Genomic DNA, 27,186 nt, shown 5'->3' with positions numbered 1-27,186 from the left:
GTCCCCATCCCGGCTGCAGCTCCTCTGCCAGTGTCGGCAGACACCTTCCCAACAGCGGAGCCACTGATAGAGCTGTGAAGCAGCCGCACAGGATGCAGAGACACAAAGGATCCTTTTGGCTAGAAATTTCTCTGGAAAGTCCAAAAATAATTTGGGCTGACCTACCAACCACCATCAGGAAGTGTCTTTGCTTCAAGACTGATTGCTTCTCCCCCAGTGGGCCAGGAGCAGGTCCCAGGGCCATCTGCAGACACACTAAGAGGTGCAGCTTGAGCCCTCCGGCTCCCTGCACTCAGCTGCACCACTGTCCTACTTCCTTAGGGCCTGTTTGTGTCTGTGACCCCCTAAAGAGGGGCAGTTATTTTGAGTCCTTTGTTTTTTCCCCACATTTATTTTCTGACTTTACAGATTTTTCTCCTATATAATGACAAAATTACTTTGAACAGCGACAAGCCTGTCTGACAGTCTCCGTGCTCTTCCTGTACACAGCAGGATATGAGGCTATTGATCAGCTGTTATTTTCAGCTTTGTTATTAAAATTGCAGCACTTTCTGAAGTGCTGAAATTCCCAATGCCTATGGATTTTGCAAACTGCCTCACTATGGTTTTGTTCAGGCTAAATGGCTAAGGCTTGCCACTTCTGTGTAATGATTGCAAAAATACTCAGCCTTATTGCTCTGCCCTTTTCCAGGTTACTCATCAGCAGTACAGAAATTCTCCCAGACTTTGCAGTCCTTTCAATTCGACTTTATTGGTGACACACTAACGGATGATGAGATCAATATTGGTAAGTTTTCTTCTTTTTGATGCCATCTTTCAGTAAGTGAGAAAGCCTTCTCTAGGAATTTGTGTGTACTGATAGTTTTCAAACAGCAACAAGAGCAGGTTCCTCAGATGCCAGTCAGCTATTCCATAACCTATTTTACAAAGTTCGACTTTCACGGGTAGAGGTTCACATTCCCAATTTAGCGGATAATTTGCGGGGGTTTTCCACAGCTTCAGCCCTGCTCTGTGCTCCCAGGCACTGGGGAGGATGGCGGTGCTGGCCTCCCAACGTGTCCCACTTCCCAGTGCCGCAGGTGGAGTGGGAGCATGTGTCTCCCAATCCAGGCAGGTGCTGCTCCCAAAGCTGCCTTTGCTCTGCTGAAAACGCCTTACAAAACCAAAGCTGTCCCACACTGCCCTGAAAAAGGAACCAGGCTGCAAACTGCTGGGAAAAATGAATTGCTGGATGTGGTGTTGTATGGAAAATAATCGCCTGCCTCTGCCTGTAACACAAGTGTTGTAGTACTCCACGCACATCTGTTTCAGGATTAGCAATCCTAAAGCCATTTTACCTCCCTGCCAGCCGGGTGCAACTGTGCAGATTACACAAATGCCAGCTGCGCCCAGGGAGCTAAACCCAATGGCCTAAATGCCCTAAACCCAGCATGTTTCAAATTACTCCTGCTGTTGGTTTAGCGAGTGCTGTTGAATGGCTGATGCAGGGGTATGGTGCTGCAGGGGTGGCACCAGGCAGGAGGGATGGCAGGACACTCTCCAGCCCCCAAGGGTCTGACTCTAGCCCATGGGACAAACCCCTGCGCTGAGGGGATGCACTGCGCTGTTGGGGGGCTCAGGGCATTAGCCAGGCTGCTCCTAGGGGCTGGATGTAGAAAAAAAGAATGAAAACCCAAAAGCTTTTGCCAAGCTGATGTTGAAGAGCAACTGAAAGTGTGGCATTGCTGATGTCAGGTCTCTCAGCCATCGCTGAAAGGGGAAGGAAGTAAAGCCTGTTCTTTGGTTTGTTTTATTTAAAGCGATTTAAAGCAGATTGCGGCTTGCCATTCAAAATCTGTTTTCCTTTATGGAAAGTCTCTAGGTGAAACCCACTGGAAATGACTCAGCCTCCAAATCTAATGGCAGTAGAGGTCCTAAATTTCCAAAGGCATCTGAATAAGGGAGGGGAAAAACATTGCCTTATAAATGCCCCTTCTGGGAGCAGAGGGATCTGAAGTGAACAGCCGCCCAAGGAAAGGAGTGTCCCTCCTCTTGGCTGGAAGGGACAAAGCTCCAATGTCCCATGTCCCTGTGCTGCCTCTTTGCCTGCCTCTGTGTGCTGGTTGTGGGAGGGGAGCAGGGCCTGCATGCAGTGGGGTGGGGTGGTGGGGCCACGGCGCTTGGCTGGTGAGGAAGGCTGCTGGGAATGGCAGAGGTTGAATGGGGAGATGGTGGGTGGAGGAGAGCAAGAAGAAATCACAGCAAATGTAAAACACTCCATGGTGAAAGGAGTGTGTTCCCTACTTCTGTTTTTGTTGGGGAATATTTGTTTTGCTTTTTCAAGAAGAGGTCCCTGGTTTCCCCTATGAAAAAGCCTGTGCTGTGTTCCTCCTCCTACACCAGTCACTGCGGTGCCTGCTGGGGCTGAGCCTCTTTGCAAGGCTCCCTTATTCCTGAAACAGCAGCAGGGCGTTGACATCTTCATAGCAGCTTCCATCTCCTGCAAGGATGCCAGAGATCTGCGTGGGAGCATAGGAGCTCATTTGATGTGCAGGATACGGGAATGAAGCAAAACATTCACAAACACTTCTTATCGTACTTCAGGGAATGTGTTTGATCTGTAAATATAGCTGATGGCGCATGTCTTTCTTTTCACGTAGGCAGACAGGAGGCTGACACCCCTGCGTGTCAGGTGGTGGCTTTGAACTCTCCAAGTGTGAGTCAGGACACAGACGCTGGGTTGATGTTGTCTGTCAGGAGCAGCGCTTCCCTCTGGGATGTTAATATCCACATTACATAGCGGCTGCCATCCCTCCATCGGTCACCTGCGTGGGACCTGAATCAACAGCTCCATCAGAGATGAATGGAGCAGTGAAATGGGATGGTGTGTTCCTCCCTCCTAGGCACGGGCACCTGAAATCCTCTGGCTGTAAGCTGCTGACGTTCCTGGAGTGTTTCTGGCTGGCCAGCTGAGTCATTCCCAGGCAGTTCCCAGGTGTGGCTTGGCAGGCTGCGGCTGTAGCCTCCCTGGTCTGCTCTGCAAGTGTTTTACCCAGGCCAGTAGCACGAGTCCACACCAGTGCTCCTGGACACTGCTGGTGTGGCAGCAGGGTACAGGCTGAGCCACGTATTGGTGGTGCCGGGACAAGTTCAGTGTGACTAGAGCCAGGAAATGGTGTGTCTGGGCTCTTCCTGTAGAGCAAGGAAAAAACCATCTAGTGACAATTTTCAGCAGTGGTATTTTCCCTGTAAGTTCAGGGCTGGATTCTCTTTCTCCCCTTCTTAATTCCTTTTCTGGCTCGGGCTCCCGATGTTTGTGCACACTTCAGGTTTCACATTGTCCTGAGAAACCACAGTGAAAGTCAGCGTGTCGGCCCTGTGGTAAAGCATAATAAACTATTAGGACATTGCATGTGCTGGGCTTTGAAGCCCTTGCTCTGGAAGAGAACTCAGAAGTTACTGACTCATCAAGAAGGTTATGTTTTGATGATGCCAGCTCAGGGGCTGTGTCACGAGGCTGTGGTTTTTCCTTTTTGTGTCTGTCTCAGCAACTGCAGAGAGAATCCTGTAACACTGGAAGCTTGTACTTGCTGGCTGTGCTGCAGCATTACAGCCTTTTCCTAGCAGGACAGGTAGTTCTAGGTACTGCCTGTGGGTGAGTGGAGAGGGCCCTCAGCTTGCACATAGAACAGAAATATATCCTCTTCTCTTATCTGTGGGATGAGCTATTCCTGTATGTGCCTTGCTATATGCCTGATGTGTTCCCTCTTGTGTTACCCCTGCCAAGCCCGGTGTGCTGGAGCTCTGGATACCATCCTGCTCACGAGCTCTGGTGTCAGCCAGGCACTTGTGATGATCTTTCGTTCATTCTCAGACAGCAAACAAGTGCCTCCACACGCGTCACAGCGAGTGCAGGGCCTGAACTGGGAGCGCAGGAACTCCTGTAGGTTTTACAAAGCCGTTCCGTACTTTCCAAGGTGAAGCTGCCAGACCTGTCCCAAACTCTGCTCCGGGCAGGGTGCGGCTCCCACTGCTGGAAGGTGATGAGTGGCACTGTGGGAACCTTTCCCAGCTAGCTCCCAGGTAGTTCCCAGGTACACCGAGGCAATTGGATTATGCCCTGCAGGTGTGCAGCACGCAGCCACGCCGCATGCTAGGTAGATGTTTGCCCAGCCTTGTCTGACAGCCTCCTGGAGAACAGAGGCTTTTGCAGTGCTCCTTGTTCCATTCTGCTGGTGACAGGTTTTTTCCCCTGCTACGGATTGAGCCCCTTCCCATGTTCTCACATGGCACAGAGAGGGGCTAGGTGTTCCTTCTTGGTGATACCCGTGTTGGTGTAAGGAGAGTCTAGTCACCTAGCCTCCTTTTTTTTTTGCCCCAGGCTAAATAAACCTTGTTGTTTCAGTTTGTTAAGGGAAAGGTTTCATGTTATTTTTGTTGTAGTTGGGCTCCAAGAAAAGTGCTGATCAGTGAGATCTCTTTGTTTAATTTTTAACTTCTTGGGGAATGGTGTCAATGTCTGTGACTATTTCTACACCTGCTGCCTTTCCTTTGTAGGTACACGGACTTTGTGCTTCTTGTCACTGAACGTAATCTCTGTTATTCCAGACTGTTTTCATTGTACAGGCTTGTCTTGGTCCTTGAATGCACCTGTAGTACTTTCCAGCTCAGGCAGAGGTCCTGGGCTCATTCTGGTGCTGCTGGCATACATGGAGGCTGGACAAGGCAGCCCCACTGTGTCAGAGCACGTCCTGCTGTGGTCCGTGGTGCTGGTGGCTGCCCCTTCCCTGTCACCTGCCTTACTGGCTTTGTACTACAATTCCTAATGAAAGCTGATGAATGTTGCCTTCCCTTTCCACAGCGTTACCTCCCTCATTGCTCTGGGCAGGAGGCCCTCTCCAGTGCGTAAATAAATACCCCTCATGGCCAGCCTCTACCGGTGCCCTGGCCTCACTCACTTTCTGACAAAAGGGGCCACCTCTCCTCTGGTTTTTGGCAAGCCTTTAGATGGCGATGCTGGGGGTGCAGACAGGTCTGGGTGCCCTGGTTCATTTCCCATGCTCCTGTACCATGTCCCAGCTCCATTGACCAGCCTCTTCTTTTCTTCACAGCTGAGTCCTTTAAGGAGTTCGCAGAGCTGCTCCACGAAGTAGAGCTGGAGAGGTCCATGATGGTAAGATGATCTAAACTGTGCTGTGGTAGTTATTGCCTTGTTGCAGATTTAAGTGCTAAATCATGGCCAAGCAGCACCATGTACCATTGGAAGGAAGCAGGGAGCACCAGGAACATTGTGTTTTGTACCACACCTTGTCTACTGTGGGCACTGAGCAGCACAAGGGAGACACTGGGCACAGACAGGGAGACCTTGTCTCAGGCAGTGTCCTGTCATGGACAGGGAGAGCTTGTCTCTGGCACTCCAGCATGCCAGGCAGTCATGGAGCTGCAGGACCCGGCCATCTGCAGCAGGTTTGCTCTGCAGAGCCAGGTATATCTGAGCTGGTAACAAGCTGGTTTTGTGATAAAACAATTATTAAAGAATATGCCAAATGTATCTTCAGCTTCGTTTTTGCCGGGTGCGAGCATGTGGGTCCCCCTGTGCCCTGCCCTTGTCAGCACAGCTCCTGCGGGGCGATGCGCTGCCTTCAGCCTCCCGCTGTGGTGTGCGCTTTGCCTCTCCATAGCTCCTCCAGAGTGAGTGCTGGCTTCCCATCTCACTCCTAAGTCCAGGAAAAACACGAAGGTTAGGCTCGGTGGAGAGCTTTTACAGCATGCCAGGAATGTGCTGCTTGGCTCTGCTTTCCTCTGCCTCGTGCAGCAGTGAGAGCTCGTGCCAGCCTGCTGGCTAGGCCAGTACTGCAGCAGTGGCTGCGCTGGTGGGACACCACAGATTGCTCTGTGGGGCCACAGGCAGGCAGGGAATGGGAGGAAAGCAGTAAGATAGTTCTTTGTTAATTCCATCCCAGGTACAATGGCTCCTTTGGCAGTGGGTAAGTGGGTGGAAGGGATCTTTTCAGGGATCATGGATGCTTTTAGGGATTGCTGTCCAGCTTCTCTAAATTTTTATTATTTCTTTCCCCCCTGCTCTGCTTGTAGGATGTTATTAACAGTAGCTCGCTCAGAAGGTTTCATGCTTTCACTATGTTCATCAGCTTTAGATTACCTGAAAGGGCTGGGGCAGTACAGTGTCATATTCTCTTCTCTTCCCCTCTCCCTTTGCTGGAGCTGGGGTGAGAGCCTGCCACAGCTGTGTGTGACAGCACAAGTGGGGATAGGAAGAGATGGTAGGTTGTGTCCCAGTGCCAGGGTGGAGCTGGATTCAGCAGTGCAAACTGGGGTGAATTTGCCTCTGGATTCATGGAGAGGGAGTGCAGAGCACATCCCAGGAAAGCGTCTTTCAGACATCTGACAGGACTGGAAGAGCCATGTGCAGGCTTTCCTTTTTCCCTAGCTGTTACCTTTACTCTCCTGCTGTGACAGATAACCTGCTGTCATTCCTCTTCTGGCTGGATTTCAGGAGAAGGAAAGTCTATCATTTATTTGACAGCCATGTTATTAGAGCTGTCAAGCCAGTGCTGTCTGTAGTGAGAAACGCCAGACCATAAGAAAGCCGTGGCAGGGATTCAGCCCCAGTCCTGCCTTCTGCTCATGTGAACTTGGGTCATTCCTCACACCTTCTCTGAGAAGCAGCTCCTGCCCAGTGCAGCCTTGCTGAGCTCTTAAGGGATGTTTTGCATTGGAAAAAAGCTCCTTTCAGGGCTGCAGCAGCCACTTTCTGGCAGTGCACTCACCAGCACGAGCGTCTGCTGTGTTCACTGGGAGATGCTAGTGACTCCACACATCCCTGCCTCTCAGATCTTACCCATCATGGCTTTACATTAAAGACAAGGGTGGATGTGTCGTGGAAGGCAGGGCTAGTACAGTGCTGTGCCTGGGTGGCAGGAGAGAGCACAGCCAGGATGTCTGGAGCAGAGGGGCCAGCAGAAGTGGCAGAGGGGAAGCAGCTGCAGGAGCACATCTTCCCTGCTCCCTTCCCTGCTGTTAGAGCAGGCAGGGCAGCTCGCTGCAGGCAGGGACCCAGCTGAGCTGACAAGTAAGTAGCAGTCCCCAGTGGGCTTTGAGAATATAATTGGTTCTGGTTTGTGCTTCTCAGAGATAAACAAACAGCCTTGCCTCCTGGGGCTGCTGCTAATGCTAGTTGAACATCAACTCTCTTGGCTCTTCCTGTGTCAGATAGGGACAGTGATTCTCTTAAAATGGGATGGGTGGCAAGTGCTGTCACCAATGGGATCGGGATCATCCAGCCTGATGCAGCATGTAGTACAGGGGCCACGCAGGCTGGGCTGCCCTGGGAGCTCGCTCCAGAGTGCCAGTGATGCAGGGCTGGGCTGGGTGGCTGGGGCTGTGCAGTGACAGTGTGCTGCAGCCTGTGAGGGCCATCCTAGTGTTATGCTGAGGCTGGAGAGGCCAGCAGGAGCAAAGCCTGCCTTGGCACAGACAGGACCGTAGGGAAACCGGTGTCTTGGAGGGCTGCTACTCCAGCAGGCTGGTGCCTGGGATTTGGTGGGAGAAAAGCAGCATTCCAGGCAGAGGGCAATGGCTCACTGTACAGGGAAGGTGGTAGGCTGGGAGAAACCCATCTGTCATCTACAGGGTGTCCCCAAAGCTTCATGTTCTGTGATGGAGGTTTTCTGTGTATTACAGATGGCGAAATGTGGGTATGGGTGGTTAAGCAGCTTCACCTACAGACAGAGGACAAGTTTGCAGTCAGAGACATCGAAATCTAAGAGTTCTTGGCTTCTAACCCTATTCAGCCTGTATTTAGGAGAAAATGAATCTGTATCCTGTAATTAAAACGTTTTTTTCTTTGTGCTGTAGGTACAGAACGCTAGTGATTTGCTGATCAAACCTTTGGAAAACTTTCGGAAGGAACAAATAGGGTTCACCAAGGTAAGGCTTGTTTGTTTTAAATTTAAACATATTTGTTTCCTATTACTGTATTTTAAGTCAATTTTTTTGTACCTTTTGTTGTTGTTGCTTTTGAAGAGTAGACAATTATTGTGCAATGTTTCAGCTTCATGCTCTCAGAAACTTCCCCATTTAATGCTGGCTTTCAGCTACTGGCACAAGAGAGTCCATGCTGTGACTTTTAGTCTGATTTTTCAATCATAAGAGGCTCCAAAACCTTTTCCTGAATTCTTTGGGTTCTCTTCTGGCCTAATTCCAGCACTTTCTCCATCCTGAGCAAGGAGTGCTTGTTTCAGCCAGTGATCAGGAGGTATTCCTTGCTTCTTTCGCTCCTCTCCCCGTTGTTCATTCAGTGCTATTGAGAATAAAACACTTTCTTCAGCTAAGAGTGTGTTAGAGCAGGAGGGGGAGAGAGCAGCAGAGGCCGGCAGTCAGAGCTTCATTATAATCACAGGGCTTTTGTTATGAAATATTTACATAAAGCATCTAACGATTCTTTCAGATGGACCAAACTTTTAAAGAAACAAACTATAGAAAGCAAATCCTGCACAAGTTGAGCAGAAAATATTATTTTTCCCTTGTCTGCTATCGAGAAGTCCAGGTTCCACATTACTCAGTGGCAGCTTGAAATGGGGCTGGCTCTGAACCAGCTCAGAAATGGAGATGTTTTGGAGAACACTTGGGGCTTGGATTCCACCCAGCCCATCTGGAGTCTGTGACGTTTAATAAATACAGGATTTGAGCATAGATACTTGATCACTGTCCTGCCCTTCAGAATCCCCCAGTACAACCATGTGTGTAGAACACCCCTGAGCAGCCACAGCAGCGTGAGCGTGGTGGAGGCAGCGCCATGGCTGTTGGTCTCGTGCTGGTGAACCAGGCGCAGGAGTGAAGCCTCCTCGCCAACAGGTTTTGCAACAGGCCTTGGTGTTACAAGCATGTGGATGTGCCCAGGGCTGAGAGAAAACTTCTTCCTGATGGATTTGCCTGCGTAACCATAGGGCCAGCACGTGTTTAGAAAAGAGTCATGGGGAAGGAGTCATGGGGACAAGGTCAAGCTGATTTTCTCCTCTGTGTTTATGGAACACTTAAGTCAAGAGGGCAACGGTCTACAAATGTTAAGATTACAGTATTAAAGCATCCTTCAGGCTGTTTTCTTCTCGGGTAGCTCTTCAGGTGTGTAAGGATTACTTTGTCTACAGGCCTGAGTGTGCTCTGCTCCAAGATCTGTGCCACATGCCACCCATGGGTCACATACTGTGCCTCCTGCTCTGGAGCTGGCTGGTGTCTGGCTGACAGGCACATGTCTCAGCATGATTGGTACCACAGTCCCAGCAGTAGGGAGCTCCGAGCACTGGCGCAGATTCACCTGGCAGCTTACAGCCCTTCTTGGTCCTTGCGGATGGGCCAGGTACCTCAGGCAGAGGTGTCAGGCAGTGGCAGGATGCTGTTCAGAAGCAGTTAAGAGGTGGCAGAGAGTAGGGATTCATTGCAGCTGGTTTGGAGGTCTTTATGGTTTGGCTTTGGGTTTTGTTTCTGATGAGGAACATGAACTGCAGAGGTATCGGGGGCACTTCGGAGGGCTCTGTGTGGCTCAGCAGAAGTGCTTGCACACAGGAGTTTGCAGCGGGGCATGTTGCATCCCGCTGTGTTTGCAGGTTTTGCCCACACTGAGGGGATGCAGGAGACACCACCTGCAGCCTTGAGTGGGTCTGAGGTTTGGAGCGAGCCCCAGCCTGCTCCAGACCCTTGCCCTCACCTCTGAAGCTTTCCTGGGAGGAGCTCACACTGGACCACTGGGCTGTGGCTGCTGGATATCGCCTTGGGCACAAAGCCCTCCTTCACTTGCCAGCCTGCAGAGCTGCTCCGGGTCATTCACATCCCTCTGCAGAAGGCATGAAATACAAATGAGGACTCCTCACAATGGTGCTCTGTCAGCGAGGGGGTCCCTCTCCATTGCTGCTGTGCCTCCACTGACTGGCATCATCCAATGATCCTTCCTGATTTACACCAGGGGGAAAGATGCCGGGGCCAGGCTGTGGAGCAGCCCAGAGACATGACACAGAGAATTTGTGCCCTCTGCTTCATTTCCCAGATTTTGGCAGAGCCGCCTTCTATGAGATGTTTTCTGTTCTCTTTGCAAGATGCTGAAGCCAGATAGGAAGAGCCTTTGAATTGGGGCTTTGTGGTGACTCTGGCTGGAGAGCAGCCAGTCAGTCTAAGACATCTGAGTCTGCATTAACCCGTTTTCCTGGGGATGAATGGAGTCTCCTCGCTCAGATGGTGTGCTCCCACACAGGGGAGCCCCCGGGTGTCACTGGGACCCACCGCAGCTGCCCCCCTCCAATCACTTTCTCTTGCTAACCGCAGACCCATGGGATCATTGCTCTTCCTGTGACGTGTCGGTAAATGTTTGTATGTGTGGACATCAAGGAGAAAAGCAGAGGATCCTGGATCACCTGAGCTGACCCATTTCTCAGCCCTGGCACCGGCACCTTGCTCTGCTCGGAAGCTGCAGGGTGGGTGCGAGCTCATGGCTGGGGGTGCAGCGCTGATTTGGTGAGAGGGGAAAGGAACCAGTGTAATTGAGACTGCTGCGAGCACTTGGAAGGGCATGGGTTGTGTCAGGGGAGAGCGTGTGGGGTGGTCTGTCTTCCTTTCATGTTAGATTGTATTTATGGAGGCTAGACTGTGTGCTCAGTCCATGTAGGCTATGGACCCTATGGATTCTGTGCCATCTCTGTTTGGCAGAAGCAGTTTGAGTCCCAGGCGCGCTTGATGAAGCTGTGCCTGACCATGAGGTTTGCAAATGAGCAGAGTAGCACATGGTGGGGTGGAGTTCTTGATTAGCAGGGGGTAATTAGAAGGATGTGCCTGCTAATAATGGGAAACCAAAAGTAGGATAGCAGGACCAGTTGTGGCCTGAAGCTCCAGATGAGCATGATATTACCTGGTGCACGTTCCCCTTGATCTACAGAGCTGTGAAGCAGAGCAGCGTGTGGTTTGCAGCCTTCCAGCAGCCCAAGGAAGTCCCTGCTTGCCCTCATGCAGGACAGCCCATGGAACTCAGGGTGCTGGGGCCTCACACAAGGAGGTGCCTGTCCCTCCCAGCAACGCCCTTGGCTTTTGGCTCATGCTGTGGGCGAGCTCTGCTCTGGGACTGGGGGGCTGTTGTTAAGAGCCTTGCTACAGTCATTACATTTAGGAGGATTTGGATAGGAAAAGTTTAATTCCGATTCCACTTGGAAAGAGAAAGTTGTTTTGGTTTGTTTGTTCTTTTTTTTAAGAAGAAAACCAAAACAAAAATGAAAACACAAAGCAAAACAAAAAAGCCAGAGGGGGAAAAAGTTGTTTGGACCCATTGTAAGCTGCGGGAGGAATGTTTACTACGTCCTGAGATGGTGAATAAATGCAGTGTTTCTCAAGAAGTTCATACAAAGCAGATAACGTGTATTCCTAAAAGCACTTAGCTAATTCTGTTACTGCTTTAAGAATAATTTTAAAAGAAAGGAAGGACAGTAACTTGTTTTCATCTCTGTGGGAGCAAGATCTAAGGAGCATTTGAGAGAATACAGTGGGTGAGGGAAAAAGACCAGGTTAAACTGAGTGTGGTTTTATAGAAATGCTCTTTCTACATCCTTCAACAGCATTTAGCTTTTTATAATTTACCTTTTCTGGCTTTTGTTGTATAAATGCTGATGCATCATACAAAGTAGTTAAACTCAGGCATGAAGTATTTTTTTCCATATGAACATGTTTCTCTTTTTCCCCTTTATCCCTCTGCTGTTTGCCAGACGAGGCTGCCAGTCAAAGGAGAACCTGCCTCCCAGTTTGCACCTTCAACTCCTCTCCAGCCACAGCTTGCCATTTCCTCAAGCTGATTTGGGGTTTGAATTTATTCAGCGCTGTCTTCTTTATCAAGTGACGGTGAACACATCACTCTTTGTTACTGGGCACCTGTGTTGTGAGCACAGTAGCTCTGCGGCAGTTTCATCAGTATTGTTGCTTTCATCCAAACAGGGTGGGAAATGCAGCGTAAGCAGATTCATTTAATATTTACAGGCTTTCAACTTGCAGTTTTGCCCAAGCTCTGCTTGGAGCCACTTGCAGCTCACTCTGCCTCTTCTAAGATGGGCATTTCAGAAGATGCTAAATAGCACCTAATGTTTAAGGGAGAGTTTTGACAAGTGCATTTGCCCCTTTTCCCCTGTAGTCTTTGGCTGCTCCATCTCTTGCTCAAACTGGGCCTGAGCCACTGTCCTTTCCGAAGGAGTCCTGCTCATTTCTGGTTAAAGCAGCATCTGCTGAAGCTTGGAAAGCAAAGCTTTTGAAGAGCAACCTCCTTTGCTGCTGTGTGGCTCTGCCTGCACTCAGGTGAAATCAGTTCGTGTCTCGTGATGAGCAAATAAGTTGGGTGGCATCTTGGACTTGGCAAATCTTAATGGGAAGGTAATGCTGTCCTTTGCTGGATATTCATGAGGAACTAATTTGTGCTCATGTTTACAGTCTGGGTGGTTTTTTGTGTTGTTTTTTTCTTTTGTGTTGGTTTGCTCTGTTCAGCAGCCAACAGGCTGTTAGAAGCCTTGGCTTGACAATCAGGAGGGATTTGTAGTTCATCCTTCTGCTTTTCAGTTCTGTGTTAATTAGCCAGAGTGGGAAATGATTGGCAAACTCCCTTGGTGGCCAAAAATGGTGTTCTGTGTTGTGTTCATTTCCATGTGGCAGCAGTTCTGCAGAAGCAAGCCGTGCTCTGCACACTGGTATCCATCTCAGATATCATTCCCAATCCCCTTGATCCCCAGGAAGGGCTTAGTGCTTTGCAGCGGAGGAGGTGGCACTCCCTGAAGGGTTTGCTGCTGGCCTCTGAGCTCCTGCTGCAGTAAAAGCTGTCCCATTGCTTGCACAGGTGTTTTCTTTCTTTTCACCTATCTTTTCCACTGCAGAGATGACCCTCTGCCAGAGGACAGGCTGTGTCTTCCTGCAGGCTCCCTCAAGGAGCGTGGCTGGCACCATCCCTTCCTGTGGTAAGAGACCACCTCTGTGGGGAGAGATGAGCTCTTGCTGGTTGGGTTCGAGCTAGCTTTCTATCACTGGGGGATTTTGGGACCTCTGGCAGCAGAGGTGTGGGCTGCAGCTGTGCTTCACTCCACTTCTGTGGCCTTGAGGTTTGGTTACTCCTTGTTTACAGAAATGAAAGCAAGCCTAGGGTCCTGACTGCCTTAAATGTGGCATCTAGTGGCACAGGCAAACAATCCAGAAGTGTGACCTTACAGACATGGTAACTGCTGCTTCTCAAACACTTTTGCTTCTCTGAGTTTGGATTTTCTTATCAGGGGTGTTAGTCACAAGGGTGTTGTTTTGTTTTGACAGTTCTTCCTGGCATTGGCTCTGCAGCTGCAGTGCTGCTTAATTTAGGTTTCACCCTTGGAGGTCTCTCTGCTTTTCTGGATTTGATGTGGACCTCTTTTTTTATTCTGAAGCACGAATTTGCTAATACAAAGTTATTGTATCCCAGATATTGCAGAGGGTGATACCAGAAGATATACTTCCCTTCTCGAGTCCTGTAACCACAGGGTCTCTGTAGGGCAGTAGGTGTAATTACTGGGGTAAAAAGGCTTGTTGGTTTAAGCCAGTTAAATATAAGCAGGGATATTCGAGTTTGTATCTCAGCTGCATTTTTCCATAGTAATTGTGCTTTCCCGATAGCAGTGTGCAAGGATTAGAGAAACAGGACTCTTGTGGGGTGAGAAATCCCTTTTGTAGGAAGGCAGTTTGTCCACCTTTTGTCCGAGGTGCCTCTAAGGAATCTGTGTCCACCAGCATGAGTCTGAATGCTGATGGCAAGCTGCTCCTCCTGCAAAGGCCGAGGAGTGTGAAAGCCTGTGCTACTGACAGTGGGTAACAAGGGGACCTGTGAGAGCTTCATGTGCTCCAGTAAATAACCTACGAGTGTCTCCCTATGTGCACACCAGGAAATAACCTTCCTTTTTCCAGAGGCAACGCATTAGTAGCTGCCTTGATCAAGGGCTGAGAAGAAGGTAGACCGTCAGGCAGGGGCTAACCATGATGAGCTAAAGTACCAGTTTGAGAGCTCCCAGGCATCCTGCTGTGGAGGACATCCCATTAGACAGACTGAAGAGTCAGTGCAAGTGGAATGGGGAAGCAAAACTTGACAGCAGGAGAACCAGTTAAAGAAAGAGAAAGGACTTTATTCAGGAAGCACAGTTTCAAACTTTGCAGTTGCTACTGATCTCGGGAGGAAATAACACATGGACCAGTCTGGCAGAGTCCATCTGCTCTGTTTTGTGGTGGCTTTGGTGTGTGTTTGCTTATTCATGAATTTCTGAATGGAGGCAAGAGAACTGGATTTCAGGGGCCTTACGGGATAATTGTTGAAAGATACCATTAATTCCACAGGAGGCTGAGATTTTTCTTTTTTCACTTTCCACTTTCTTGAGCTTTCAGAAGCTAGACAAAGAATCTGGGCATCCTGTACATACTCTGTAGTGTGCATACACCAGTCCTCAGATGCTTGGACGTGGCACTGAGGCTGCTGCCAGGCTGGAATTTCCTTCTTTTAGCAATTTAACTGCCTCTCGGCAGTCACTGATGGCTGTTACCATCTGATATGGGTATTTGTCAGCCTGGCTTCTTATCATTGTTTCTTGATTGCCACAGTCCTCTGTGGCTTCACAGTCATTGTAAGGCATAAGCAAACAGCCTGGTCCTCAGCTTGTCTTCTCCCTGTGTTCTCTTGGAGTTTTATTCTTAAATGTCTAGAATAAGAGGAAAAGAGACATTAACTCTTTCAGGTTTTCCAGTGCAAACAACTCTTTCCATTACAGCGGTTCCTTCACGAAGTCTTTTTTTCTTAACAAATCAGTCCATGTTTCATGTTTGCATGCCTGTGGTAGGCATGTTTGAGATGTACGGTAGGTCAGTAAGAACCAGACCATCCGTAGGGGACCTCCAAGAGGCGAGGTCTTCTCGGTGTGTGTTGTAAACCAGCTGTGTTTGAGGCAGCATTCCCCTGGGCTGTATTTGGGCTGGGCGCTCTGCAGTAAAGCTTGGGTAAGTTTTGCCTGCAAGGTTTGTGATCTCTCCTTCCACCACCACTGCTACAGGGATGATGACTTCCCTCCCATGTCTCACACCTCCAGTCTTCTGCTTTCGTTCTGATACTTTTCAGAAACACATGTCAAAAGCCTCAAAACAGAAAACTGCCAAACTCTTAACAAATCTTTTCTTATCCCAGACATGTCTTTGACATTAAAGTATCTGCTGAGTTGTTTCTGAACTGTGTGAACAGCACATTAGCACATGGTGAATAGGTTTTTGATGTATTAGTATGTCTCAATTTTAATTGACATCGAAGACATTGAGAAGGGGTGCAATATCTCATCAGTGGGGCTTTGCCATGACAAAAACCTTCAAGTGCCTGTGCCGCAAAATATTGCCAGAGCTTGGTCTTTAGTTGGAACTAGAATGGACTGTGAAAGCAGAGCAATTGGAAAGGGGCTGTCTGTTGACTAGAGTTTTTCCATGGCAATACTGAACTGTACAAAAGATCTTGGCATTGTTGCATGTTCTTACCTGGAAAATGCCAATAACTGGTTCTGCTTCAACTCCTGCAGGAAAGAAAGAAAAAGTTTGAGAAGGATGGTGAGAAGTTTTATTCTATGCTGGATCGCCATTTGCATCTGTCTTCCAAAAAGAAGGAATCCCAATTACAGGAGGTATGTATGGAGTTTTCTTCAGAGTTGGGTCCAGAAGCAACGTCACCAGCTGCTCTAAATGTTAAAAAAGGGAGAAAAGTCATCCTTTTCAGTAACTGATTAAAATTCAGAAGCACTTAAATCTACTAAAGCCTAGATTCTCTGGGTGAAATCAGGAAAATCAAGATCATAGTTCTCCTTAGCGTGTTGAACAGTAGTAGTGGCTTTATGCATTGTCAGAGCTTCTCACCCTTATGGTACGGGGCAGTGACGAGTTGCACTGGCACCTCTGGGGACTGGCTTCTCTTTCACCTGGCTCGGGGAACTGATCTGGCTGAAAAAGAGCTGGTTATTACTATTATTTTTGTCAGCACAGCTTCCTGCCTAGCTCCTGTGTTTGCAGGGGTAGCTGTGGCAGCAGGCCCATGGTGGCCATGAGCAGTAGGCGGAGGAGCAGGTACCCCTTCCAGCCCTGCTGCTGTCACACATGCTGCAACAAGCCCCAGCTGCTCCAGCCCACATCAGAGGAGCTGGATCAAATCAAATCTGTCAAACCAGTTGTTAGATCAAGCATCTTTGCAAGGCAAAATTTGTGGAAGCTGTGGTAACACAGCAATGCTGCGTTGTCCTCCCTGGTGCTGCAGCTCTGGAATTGCTGGGTTTGGGTTGCAGCTGGAGTCAGGCAAGAGGATCATGACAGTGGCCTTGTCCTCATCAGTGCAGGGCTGTGGGTGGAGACAGAGCTTATGCTGAAATAACAAATGGGCTTCAGGAAAGCCTTGAGAGTGGAGTGAGGTTCTGGATCCATAAGTGAAAGGGAGACAGAAAAGGGCAGACCTGAGAAGAACGGCCAGTGTTCCAGTCAGCTGGTTCTGTGCAAAGTGCTCAAAGCCTGGACACTTTTCATAGTCTTTTTCTTAAGTGAAGACAGAACTATTTGTGGGCTGAGAAGACAAATGCTAGTCAAGTATTGTCAAGCTAGATGTGATGTATTTTCTTTTTCCTCCTCTCCCTCTTTCTTCCAGGCTGATCTTCAGGTTGACAAAGAGAGACACAATTTCTTTGAGTCCTCCCTTGAGTATGTGTACCAGATCCAGGAAGTACAGGAAAGCAAGAAATTCAGTATTGTTGAACCGGTAGGAGCTCCCTTTGCTTCCAGACCTTGTTGTTTGATGCTCAGATGTGCTGATTTGCTGACAGTCGCAGGAAGGAATGAGTTACCAGGTTGGATTTGGTCCTGGGAAGTCTTGTGATGGAGTTAACCTTGCACACTTGGATTGCTGCAGCTTAACAGCCTTAGTAGTGTTTGCCAGAGCATCATGAAACCACAGACTTGTTTCTCATGTCTGTAAGTTGATACCGAGGAACAGGCTGGACACTGTAGGTCTTGTTATGAATTGCCCTGGACACCTTGTGTTTGTTAAGTGTTAGCTGCCCTCACAGGAAGAGAGTTGTTATCTGGTTTGCTTACCTGTCACAGCACAGGCTGCAGTGGTACCAGTTCATGTCTGTTCAGGCACCCTGCCCTGGACAAGTGGCTCTGCCCTGGCGCCAGATGTGCTTGAGCGTGGGATTGTGCAGGTCTTGTGGACGAGCAATCTGCAGATCTGCTCTTGTTCTCCCAGCAGGGCCTTTCATTTTGGGTGTGTTTTATTAACAAACAGATGTGTGGGTGGTAGACCTGGGCTTTAGGGACACTGTGGTGGATAAGTCATAGTGAGACTTGCATTGTTTCAACATTGTAAGAAAAAAAAAAAGAATTTGTATATGTAGTTTCTGAAACCCCGCTTCCTGTCTGTTTTCCCTCTGATTAGAAATATAGAAGAGGAGTTTAATCTGTGTCCTTTCACTCCTTTTTCAGGTGTTGGCTTTTCTCCACAGCCTTTTTACTTACAACAACCTGACAGTTGAACTCACGCAGGATTTCCTCCCTTATAAACAGCAGCTTCAGCTCAGCCTGCAGAATGTGAGTTCCTGCCCAGCTCAAGTATTTTTCACATGTGACTTCTATTCTCATTTGTATTTAAATACCTCTGTTGGCAAGGCTTTTCCCTGCAAAACAGACTGTTCATGTTTGCATTGCAGGAGGTGCAGATAAAGTTATTTCCTTCTCAGTTCACATGTATTTTCTCCTCTCCTGCATGAGAGAGTCTGCAGGTGTTATTATAGTGGCTCACTCTGACTAGAAGGGACAATTGCAATTATGTCATTTAACCTTGTGCATAAACAAGCCTAAGAATTTCTTCCAACTTCATGAAAAATGGTACACATCTTCTAAAAAGGCCTCCAATCTTGATCTTTATGATATCAGCTTACTACGTGCTTTGGTAAGCTTCTCTGCTGGCTAGGTATGCTCATGGGGTGAAATACCTATGTCCTGTTTCGATAATCCTCTGTCTTTCATGGTTGGCCCACATTCCCATGGAACAACAGCCATAAATCTGTGCCAAGCTGAGTTTACTGCTGGCTCATTAGTTGGTGTAAGTGGTGTTCCATAAAAATACCATGATTTTGTACCCTGTGCTGACATGACTCTTTAAAAACTACTCTGGTGCCAAGCAGTGTAGCATGATCTTTTGAGAAAGTTTTGTAGGAGAATACACCCGTTACCTAAACAATAGTGCAAAGAGTAGTTCAGGTGCTTCCTTGTGCTCCACCTAGCCTTAAAATGTGCTAAGTTTCTTTCATTAAAAGAACAAGTGTCCCTCCTAGTCATGACTCCTCGACACCATTTCCACGCATGGTATGTTAAACCATGTCTCTTCAATCATCTTCGAGAGTCCAGTTGTTCCTATAGCTGGAGTTTTCATGGGAATATGTGGGATGGCTGCTACATTTAGTACATTGGGGACTGATTCATTTAAAGTTTGACCAGGAATACCTGAAGCTTGCTCTTTGCTTATGTTCAAATGTGCTTGGTTTTGTTTTCTCTTAACAGACAAGGAATCATTTTTCCAGCACACGGGAGGAGCTGGAAGACCTGAAGAAGAGGATGAAGGAAGCCCCCCTAACTTGCAAGCTACCTGGGCAGCCAACCATTGAGGGCTATCTGTACACTCAAGAGAAATGTAATAGCTTATATATGCACATGAATGTGTTAAAAACACAGTAGCCTGGGCTGCTCTGCTCATAGCCCCACAACAGGGGCTGCGCTCAGCTCCTGTGCCCAGGCCAGTTTAGTCATGGCAGCGCTGTGAGCCGCGCTGCACGGGGTGTCACTGCCTGCCAGTGCACAGGGAATCACCAGCAACTTCAGCTGCCAGCTTTCTCAGCGGTGGCACAGAGCTTTCTCCGAGTTTTGTGAGCCATGTAAGCAAGCAGCTAATTGCCCTGCACTCAAATTAGATGAGATTTATTACTCTCTTGTACCGCTGGAGAGACCAGAGCTCTGGTAGTTTGCACCTTGGCTGCGTTTTATCAGAACAAATCTGGTGTCCTGCCCAGCTTCCCTCTCGACATCTCTGAGGGCATCTGAGCACAACTGAAGCATTAACCAGCGCTTAAAGTTAAACTGCTGAGAGTGAAGCTTGTTGCCATTCTGTGCAGTATCAAATCAAACCAAATTCAGTCTTTTGCAAATACTTGCTGTAGCTTTCCATGGCCATGCAAGCTCAGGGGACAAAAGCCTGTGTGCAGAGCTGTAGCCTCTGAGTCCACAGAACTTAGTGCACAATTAATTTTTGGATTATACATACAAATGTATTTATACAGATGTTCATATATATGTTTATCCTGCTTTTAAAAGAAAACACACAGACATTAATTTTAGACCACAAATGTTACATGTTCCTGCATGCCAGTGACTGTTGCTGCCTCTGTTTATGTTTCTCCTATAAATTGAATATGAAGACAGTTGTTCCTCCTGACAACTGCAAGTTAAAAACAAATTACAGAAACAAATGCTATTTGAAGTATTTCATATAAAGATCTTTAGGCATGACAACAAAGAAAAGTGTCGATAAATCTAGCATGATACACATAGAAACTAAGTTTCAGTGTTTTAAAAAGGCTGTTGTTTTTACTACCAAGTTTTCATCAACAGGAAAAACTAGTGGTGTCTGGGTGAAGCAAGCATTCCAGCCACGTAAAACCTGCCAATGTAGGTCTTGGCTGGACTTGGCCAAACCAGCTTGGCTTTCAACCAAAGTCCCACAAACCCTCTTTCACCGGCAGCATTTTGGGAGGTCACTGGAGGCAGCTGCAGCCTCACTCCTCCTCCTGCTCCTCCTGGCTTTTCCCAGTGGAGATGCTGCCAAGGGAGGTGTCCTCACGGGGCCAGCAGCGTCTGGTCCCAGAGAAGGGTAGACATGTGGGTAATGCTGTCCATGCTTTGCCAGCTGCATCCAGCTAAGGCACTGTCTTTGACTCCAGCTTCCCATGTGTTTCTGCAGGGGCACTGGGCATCTCCTGGGTGAAGTATTACTGCCAGTATGAGAAAGAGGCAAAAACCTTACGGATGACACCCATGGACCAGAAACCTGGAGCTAAGCAAGTGAGTTGGTTTCTTGGAGGGATATCTGCAAACACTGACCCAGCCATCAGGTCTCACCTTCAGTTTGCCCACATCATCTTTCCATAAGCAGACATACAGGTGCCATGTCCAGAGCAGTGCAGGCCAGCCCTGCTGTCAGAGCAGTTGTCTGGCAGCACCAGTCCTCAAGACCTGCTGGCAGGTCGCACAGGCAGGGAGCTTGGTGCAACCTGAAAGGCACCTCTGGGAAGAGAAGTTTCATCTCCTTCTCCCAAAACGGCCTGAAGCCCTGCAGGGTTTCGCAGTGGAGATGCAGGTTTGTGTAACATGAGCATTATTCAGACAGTGGTGACTTGCAAGATTGGTCTAATGTGAAATTTCTGCCTTTCCAGACAAGCTAATTTTAATATTTGTCCATGCACATGAGCAGTGAACCTGCAGCCTGGTTTGCACGTAGCCCTCTGGCAGTGATTGCAAGTACTTAAATCACTCGAGTTATTAGATGCGTGCTTCCAAAAGGGGAATTTCTCTGCCTTTGCATGTTGGCACAGTCACTGGTTTGTGAATTTCATTTCTGTTCTTGGAACTGATTACGTGGGAGTGGGACCAGTGTTAGGAGAGCAGGAGAGGGCAGCATTGCAGCTCTAAACTGCAATAAGGCAACGATCTGGGGAATGGCTTCTTTGGCAAAGTGTTTTGGTTTTTACCACTGTGTCTGGGAGTTCCCTGCATTTCCTCAGCATGACAGAGCAGGGGTAGGATGCAGGCACGGATGACAGAGCACAGCAAGTGCATCCAGCTGAGTCCACCCGCCCCCTCTGCCATGGAGCAATGTCCCCTGGGGACTCCCAGTCAGGCATGCTGTTCTCCAGTTCGTGATCTCATGGTCTGTTCTTTGCCAGCCCTCTGCATGCTGCAGCAATAAAATAAAATGTATTTTTTGGAAGCCCTTGGCAGAGACCTTGGCAAAGAAATGACCAAACTGTTGACTGAAGAGATCTGTTATCATCTCTGCCATAAATATGTCTGGTAGGGCAAATTAATGAAAGTAGAGGCTTGTAAAAATGTGAATTAGTCCCTTTCCCAAACTTTTGTAATCTGGAAATCTGCACCTTTGGCCATACAACTTTAAATGCTGTGATTGCAGGCAGTTCTCTTAAAAACCACAAACAACCAGCACACACACACAAAGTACAGCCAAGAGATTATCATTGCAGTGTGTAAACTGGAGGTAATCTTGGAGGAGACTGTCCCTGCTCCGTGCTCTGCCTGATCCGCTTCTGCTGGAGGTCTTGGAGATGCAGCAGCAGTGAGGGTCGAGGTGATTAACACGTTCCAGGCTTGCACACTCACCCTGGGGGCTGGTTGGTTGCACAGTCTCTTACAAAGGCGTGGAGATTTCATGATCACGTTGCAGTGACTCTGCTGTGGAGTGAGGCGCATGAATGCGAAGGGTTGGAGCTCAGCCCCGCACCACTGGCCTCACTTCAGAGTGTACCTACTCCAGATTTGGCCAGTTAGCGTTCCTTTCCTACAAGGTATTTCATGCAAAGCTCTTTGGACCTTGAATGCTATGGATCAGCCCCAGTGAAAAATAGGAGCTAGCTGTGGTCCTGGTCTCAAAGACCAAGTGGCTGCCTGGTGAGGTTTGTTTATAGAAGGGTTCCTGCTCTGTGGAAGCATATACTGCTTGTTGCTGAGATATTTAGCACTTGTTTGCAGGACAGTTCTGTGACATCTAGAGCAACATGTGGCTGAGGAGAAGAAGCCAGGCTTATGAAGCCTTTGATCTCTGTTGATGGTGGGAAGGACTGTCTCTGCTTCTGGTACCAGTGCCATGAGATTGCAGAGCACCCCTGGGCACCTGGTGCTCTGTGGGCAGTGCCAGACTAGGCTGCAACCTAAGGGTGCTGAGGAACCTGAAATCTTCTATGTTTCTTTCCTCTAACCTTAGCTTTCATTTTCTCTCCTAGGGCACCTTAGACCTGACACTGAAATCCTGTGTGAGGAGAAAGACTGACTCTATAGACAAAAGGTTTTGTTTCGACATTGAAACTAATGAAAGGTGAGATGCTCAGTGTTCAAATGGCCTCCAAACCTTGCAAACTTGTATGAACTCGCTCCGTGCTGTCTATTAAAACCAAATTTTGCTTCATTTTCCTACCTGTCCCTGGGTGAACTCTGCACAGGTCTGGGACCATCACGCTGCAGGCCCTCTCCGAAGCCAATCGAAGGCTGTGGATGGAAGCCATGGACGGGAAGGAGCCGGTAAGTGTTTTGGGAGCTGCTGCCCATATGCTGCCGAGCAGTGTCCTCTGCTGGCGGCTTTTGGGGAAGAGCTGGGATAGCTCAATAGTAGGGTATTTAGTACAGCTACCACTTATCCATAACTCGTCAGTTTAGCCACTGCACATCGGAGACAGGGCTTTGTGCTGTTCTGCGGGCACAGCTGGCAACAGGGATTTTGGTTTTCCCCCTTTAAAGCTCTGGTACAACCCTGGCTGTGCCAGGCTGCCTAAAGACTGTGGCCTTACTGAGTCCAGAGCACTCTGTACTTCTGTTGCTCACAACTCACTCTCCAACCTTTCTCTGTCCCTGCTCTAAGTAGCGTTTGGAAAGGTGGGAGCAGCCACTCTGCCCCCTCTTCCCCACCTTTCTGTGCCTACTGGTGTTTCCTTCTCTAAGTCTAAGCAAAGCACAGTCCTCTGCACTTTACCGATCTTCCTCTACATGGGCAGCATCATGTGCAGTGTGAGAAAACCATTTCTGGCAGCTCCCTTTGTCTTTGGGCATGCTCCACAGCACTTTTCTCCTACTCATTTCTCCTACTCATTTAAACAGGACAGGACATGGGAGAGCATGGAGGGTCAGTGTGCTCATGCTGGACAGCCAGTCGCTTCAGGGTGTCTGGGTCTCCTTCAGTTTGCACAGCATGTTACTATGTTTAAAGGATTTTTGATTTTCTGTCAAGAATGGCACTCACTGTTTATTATTAATAAATACAAGATGTATTTTTGTGTGGCATGAACAAATGTCTTGACACTTGAATTTTTAAGACGAAGCAAACAAACAAAAAACCCACAACCCCTGTGTGCTAGACTATCCAGCTGCCCTTTTTACAGGGTAACTGAAAGACAAAGTTTCCAGCTCAGGTGCTCTAGTGAAATGTAGAAAGTCAGAAAAAAATGATTTATTGTGTAGGTAATGGTATCTTGCGTAATTATAAAATGACATTTCTTTGGGACGTTGCCTTACTGTTTGTGATTGGCTTCAGGTGATTTATGGGATGCTGTACTTTCTTAAGAAAATAAATACTGAATCATATTGCATGTTTTTTTTTCTTCCTCTTCCATTCCCTCCCCCTTTTCAGATCTACCACAGTCCCATCACAAAACAGGAAGAAAGTGAGTGATTTCTGTTGCTGTTCCTTGAGCTGTTGAAGCTGCCCAGAGGTCAGGCAGTGGTTTCCCTTGCAGATACACTCATCCTCAATTTCTACTGAGTAGGCTGTGTGTTCCCCCCGTGGAACTCCTTTCCATTGCAGTGTCTGATACTGAGGCCAGATAAGAATGAGTTGCAAACGGTAAAAGTGATCGATTGTAAGGTGCAGTTTTTATTTATCCAGAACTAGCGGGATGCAGAGTTCAATGTGCACCTCTAAGCCCTGAAGCAGCAGAGGGGTAAAAAGAAAGCAGGAGATTTTGAGGATGTTTCATGGAATCATGGAATGGTTTGGGTTGGAAGGGACCTTAAAGCTCATCTAGTTCCAACCCCCTGCCACAGGCAGGGACACCTTCCACTAGAGCAGGTTGCTTAAACCCCCATCTAGCCTGGCCTTGAACACTGCCAGGGATTCAGCAGCCACAGCTTCTCTGGGCACCCTGTGCCAGCACCTCACCACCCTCACAGGGAAGAACCTCTTCCTAATGTCTAATTTCTTTTAGCAAATATTATAATAGAAAAAACAGAGGTGGCATTCAGTTCCCTGGAGCTCCCACCCCATCCCACTGCCTTGTCCCACGTGTCTCATTTCACAAGCAGGGTGCACCCTGCCCACTGCGCCACAGCCCCGGGCAGGCTGAGCATGCACTGCCATGGCTGCACATGGGAAACACTGAGGCTTCATTAGCATTCTATATATTAGAGCTTACTCTTGTCAACACTTTAATTCACTGACTTTAATGAGCATGGAGGTAGCATTATCAGAAGCATAAGCATGAAACCTGTCGTTTGACTTTGTTTGCATTGCACGCTTGGAAGGAATATGACTCAGTGTTGCACAAGAGTAAATACACTATTTTTAATAGATTAGAGCTAGAAAGACTTACCATACTTACCTTAGTCGTATCATACCACTCAGTATCAAGTACCGAGTGGATCTGTGCTTGAGGGTGCCTTTACTCATTCTTGTGTTAGAGCTTTTCATCGACATTGCTCGTAGAAGAGAGAGTTGTTATAAACATCTTGCTGAGAATACAGTGATTTCATAGGATTTGCCAGCATTGCCTGTGCTGTGACAACTGTGCTGGAGTTGGTCCAGATGTGTCCTGTGGCTGTTTCTTCCAGTAAAATGTTATTTTGTGTTAAAAAGATTAACAAAATAACCTAAACATCCCCACCCACCCCAAATAACCCAACCCCCCAAAATTCTAAACCACCAACAGCATGGTCATTTACAAGAAATTCAGTATAAATGTTGGCACTGAACAGAAAGGTATTTCACAGTATAACTTGGACAATCCTTCCAGATATCCCAGAAAAATTAGAAAAAGTAGTAGTGTGATTACAGAAATTGACATATGTGTCTAGAAAAAAATCCTGACTTCCTACCTGCTTCATGATGCCTGCGTGACAGGCACAAAGACAGCCTGGGGTTAATCGGTGGTGCAAAAGCCAGTGTTCTGCTTTACTCAGCCTATCAAGCTGTGTTGGTTTTGCTTTTTAATCTAGTCAAGTAGATAAGCAGAAATTACATGATCTTGTGATGTGGTGAGCTTTAACTGCAGATTTTGTAGCACTCTGGAAATATTAATCAGCAAATTATCAGAACAAATTCACATGTGGCTGGACTGATTTATGCTTTTATTATTAAAGACAGAAGGAGGATAAGGAGCAGTGCTGTAACTCAAAATGAATTCAAGGAAAAATGGACAACATACAGAACTAGTAATTCCTTGTCAGGATTTAAAGAATGCCTGTATTTTCCTGGAGGGATGCATGCAATGCAAATGTGCGTGTGAACCTGGCTGCATGCTGGAGCACTGAGCTTTGTGTGCTGAGCAGGGTCCTGGGATGGGGCTTTCCCAGTAGTTTTCCATGGGGAGCTGCATGCTGGTGTTCAGGCAGGTAACACTGCTTCCCTTCTTTGAAACAGTGGAGCTGAACGAGGTTGGCTTCAAGTTTGTGCGGAAGTGCATCAACGCTGTGGAAACGAAAGGTAAGCTGCTCTTCCTGGCATCAGGAGGTGCTGCTGTCCTGGTGTTGCTTCCTATGGCCTGGAGTTGTTTTGTGTTTTCAGCAGTTACAGTTGTTAGTCCAAGAATTGAGACTTTGACTTTTAGCTGAAGAACACAATGCCAGAGGAGCAGAAATCCTGTGTGGTCCAGAATGTTGTTATACCACATTTGGTTAGGATTGAATTTCCACCTTTATGCTGTTTTCATTCATTGGTCTTTTATCTTTGGCTCTGAGAAAACAGAGGATAGCTCTGGAATTCTCCTTGTACTGAGGGACAGGCAGGGGACACCTGGGGTACAGGGTTACTCGGACCCATTTTGTTAAAAGTAGCAGGACAGAAGCAGGCTGATGGTTAACAGCTCACTCACTTGTCTTTCATGAAATGCCCAGCCTGTACCAGCATACATGGCCAGCATGGGCTGTAGGACACAGACAGATCACTCCAGAACACCTAGATGCGCAGGCTGCCACAGGGGAAGGCGCCTGGTTTAATCTCCAGAACCTTTGGGAGGTGTGACCAGCCAAGCCCTGCTGAGTTGGGGAGGAGCAGAGCAATGAGACCCTTCTCTCAGAGCCAGGCAAATCCAGCACTTCTGTCTTTCCTAACATTGGCTCATATTTTCAAAGAACCTGCTTAAACATGTCTGTGTTTTGTGACAATTTGAACAAGTTTGTGTCAAGCAGCACCCTCCAGAAATGGCACCTTTGGCAGGTAGGACTTGCCAACTTGAGTGCGTGTTCTGCACATTGGCTGGGCTCCCCTGACCCTGACATGATCCCGACAGAAGGTCCAAGTCCTGCTGCATGAGTGGCCATGCCCCATGTCCTGCCCGCAGCACCCCATGGGGCAGTGTGTGTGGAATATCCTGGGGCAGTTCAGGGTATATCAGCGGTTCTATTGAGCCAGCACCCAACAGCCAGGAGAGGAGTTCCACTAGATGGGGCCTTTGGACTTCCCACCAGCTGGGGAAGACCCTTCCTAACGCTCTTCGGCTTTCTCCTGCTTAGGAATTACTACGGAGGGCATCTACCGGACTGTTGGCAGCAATATTCAGGTGCAGAAGTTGCTGAACGCCTTTTTTGGTAAGAATTAATTATTCTGCACAACTAGATTGCCCTGATTTTGTATTGTTTTATATTGACAGAGAGGATTGGATTTTACAGTGAGAAATATCCACTGTGATTTTTGGTCCCTGTGGTCCCCTGAGGTACATCTTCTGCTTATTTTCTGGGCTTTCTGCTTCAACTGTATTTATTTGTTTGTGGTGCAACCTGCATTTAAAGTTAAGTGAGCAGCAGCAAGAAAAAGGGAGGCAGTGACCCTGAAGCAGTGATTATAAGCCTTCTTCCATCCTGTGCTAAAAATATCCAGGCATTTTGGAATTGCATGCTGGGGACACATTCCTATTGCAGGCCTGGGATGCAGGACATTGGCCAAGGGGAGATGAGCCCTTGCCCATGGCCCCTGCCCTGCTGTCCCTCCTGCAGTGCTGGGGACTTGCCTCGCTATTTGTGGGGAGCTACCATGTCCCATGGGTCTGGCACACAGGTGAGCCTTTTTCTCAGTGGGGTATCATAGAATCATAGAATGGTTTGGGT

General features: G+C 48.0%; 1 protein-coding gene across 1 annotated transcript; it reads left to right on the top strand.

Moving 5' to 3' along the window:
• Positions 1-691: 691 nt before the first annotated feature.
• OPHN1 (oligophrenin 1) lies at positions 692-26,670 on the top strand (the record flags this gene model as incomplete). Its single annotated transcript, XM_010017790.1, has 13 exons — positions 692-787; positions 5,091-5,152; positions 7,855-7,926; positions 15,579-15,680; positions 16,685-16,795; positions 17,521-17,625; positions 18,598-18,727; positions 20,051-20,151; positions 22,104-22,195; positions 22,320-22,398; positions 23,501-23,534; positions 25,505-25,567; positions 26,596-26,670. Coding segments are annotated over 13 exons (1,122 nt in total), but the record flags the coding sequence as incomplete, so codon positions are not given.
• Positions 26,671-27,186: the final 516 nt, after the last annotated feature.

Source organism: Nestor notabilis, unplaced genomic scaffold (assembly GCF_000696875.1).
Source record: "Nestor notabilis isolate BGI_N333 unplaced genomic scaffold, ASM69687v1 scaffold18197, whole genome shotgun sequence".
Taxonomy (NCBI): Eukaryota; Metazoa; Chordata; class Aves; order Psittaciformes; family Psittacidae; genus Nestor; species Nestor notabilis.
This window is presented reverse-complemented; position numbering and strand designations above follow the sequence as displayed.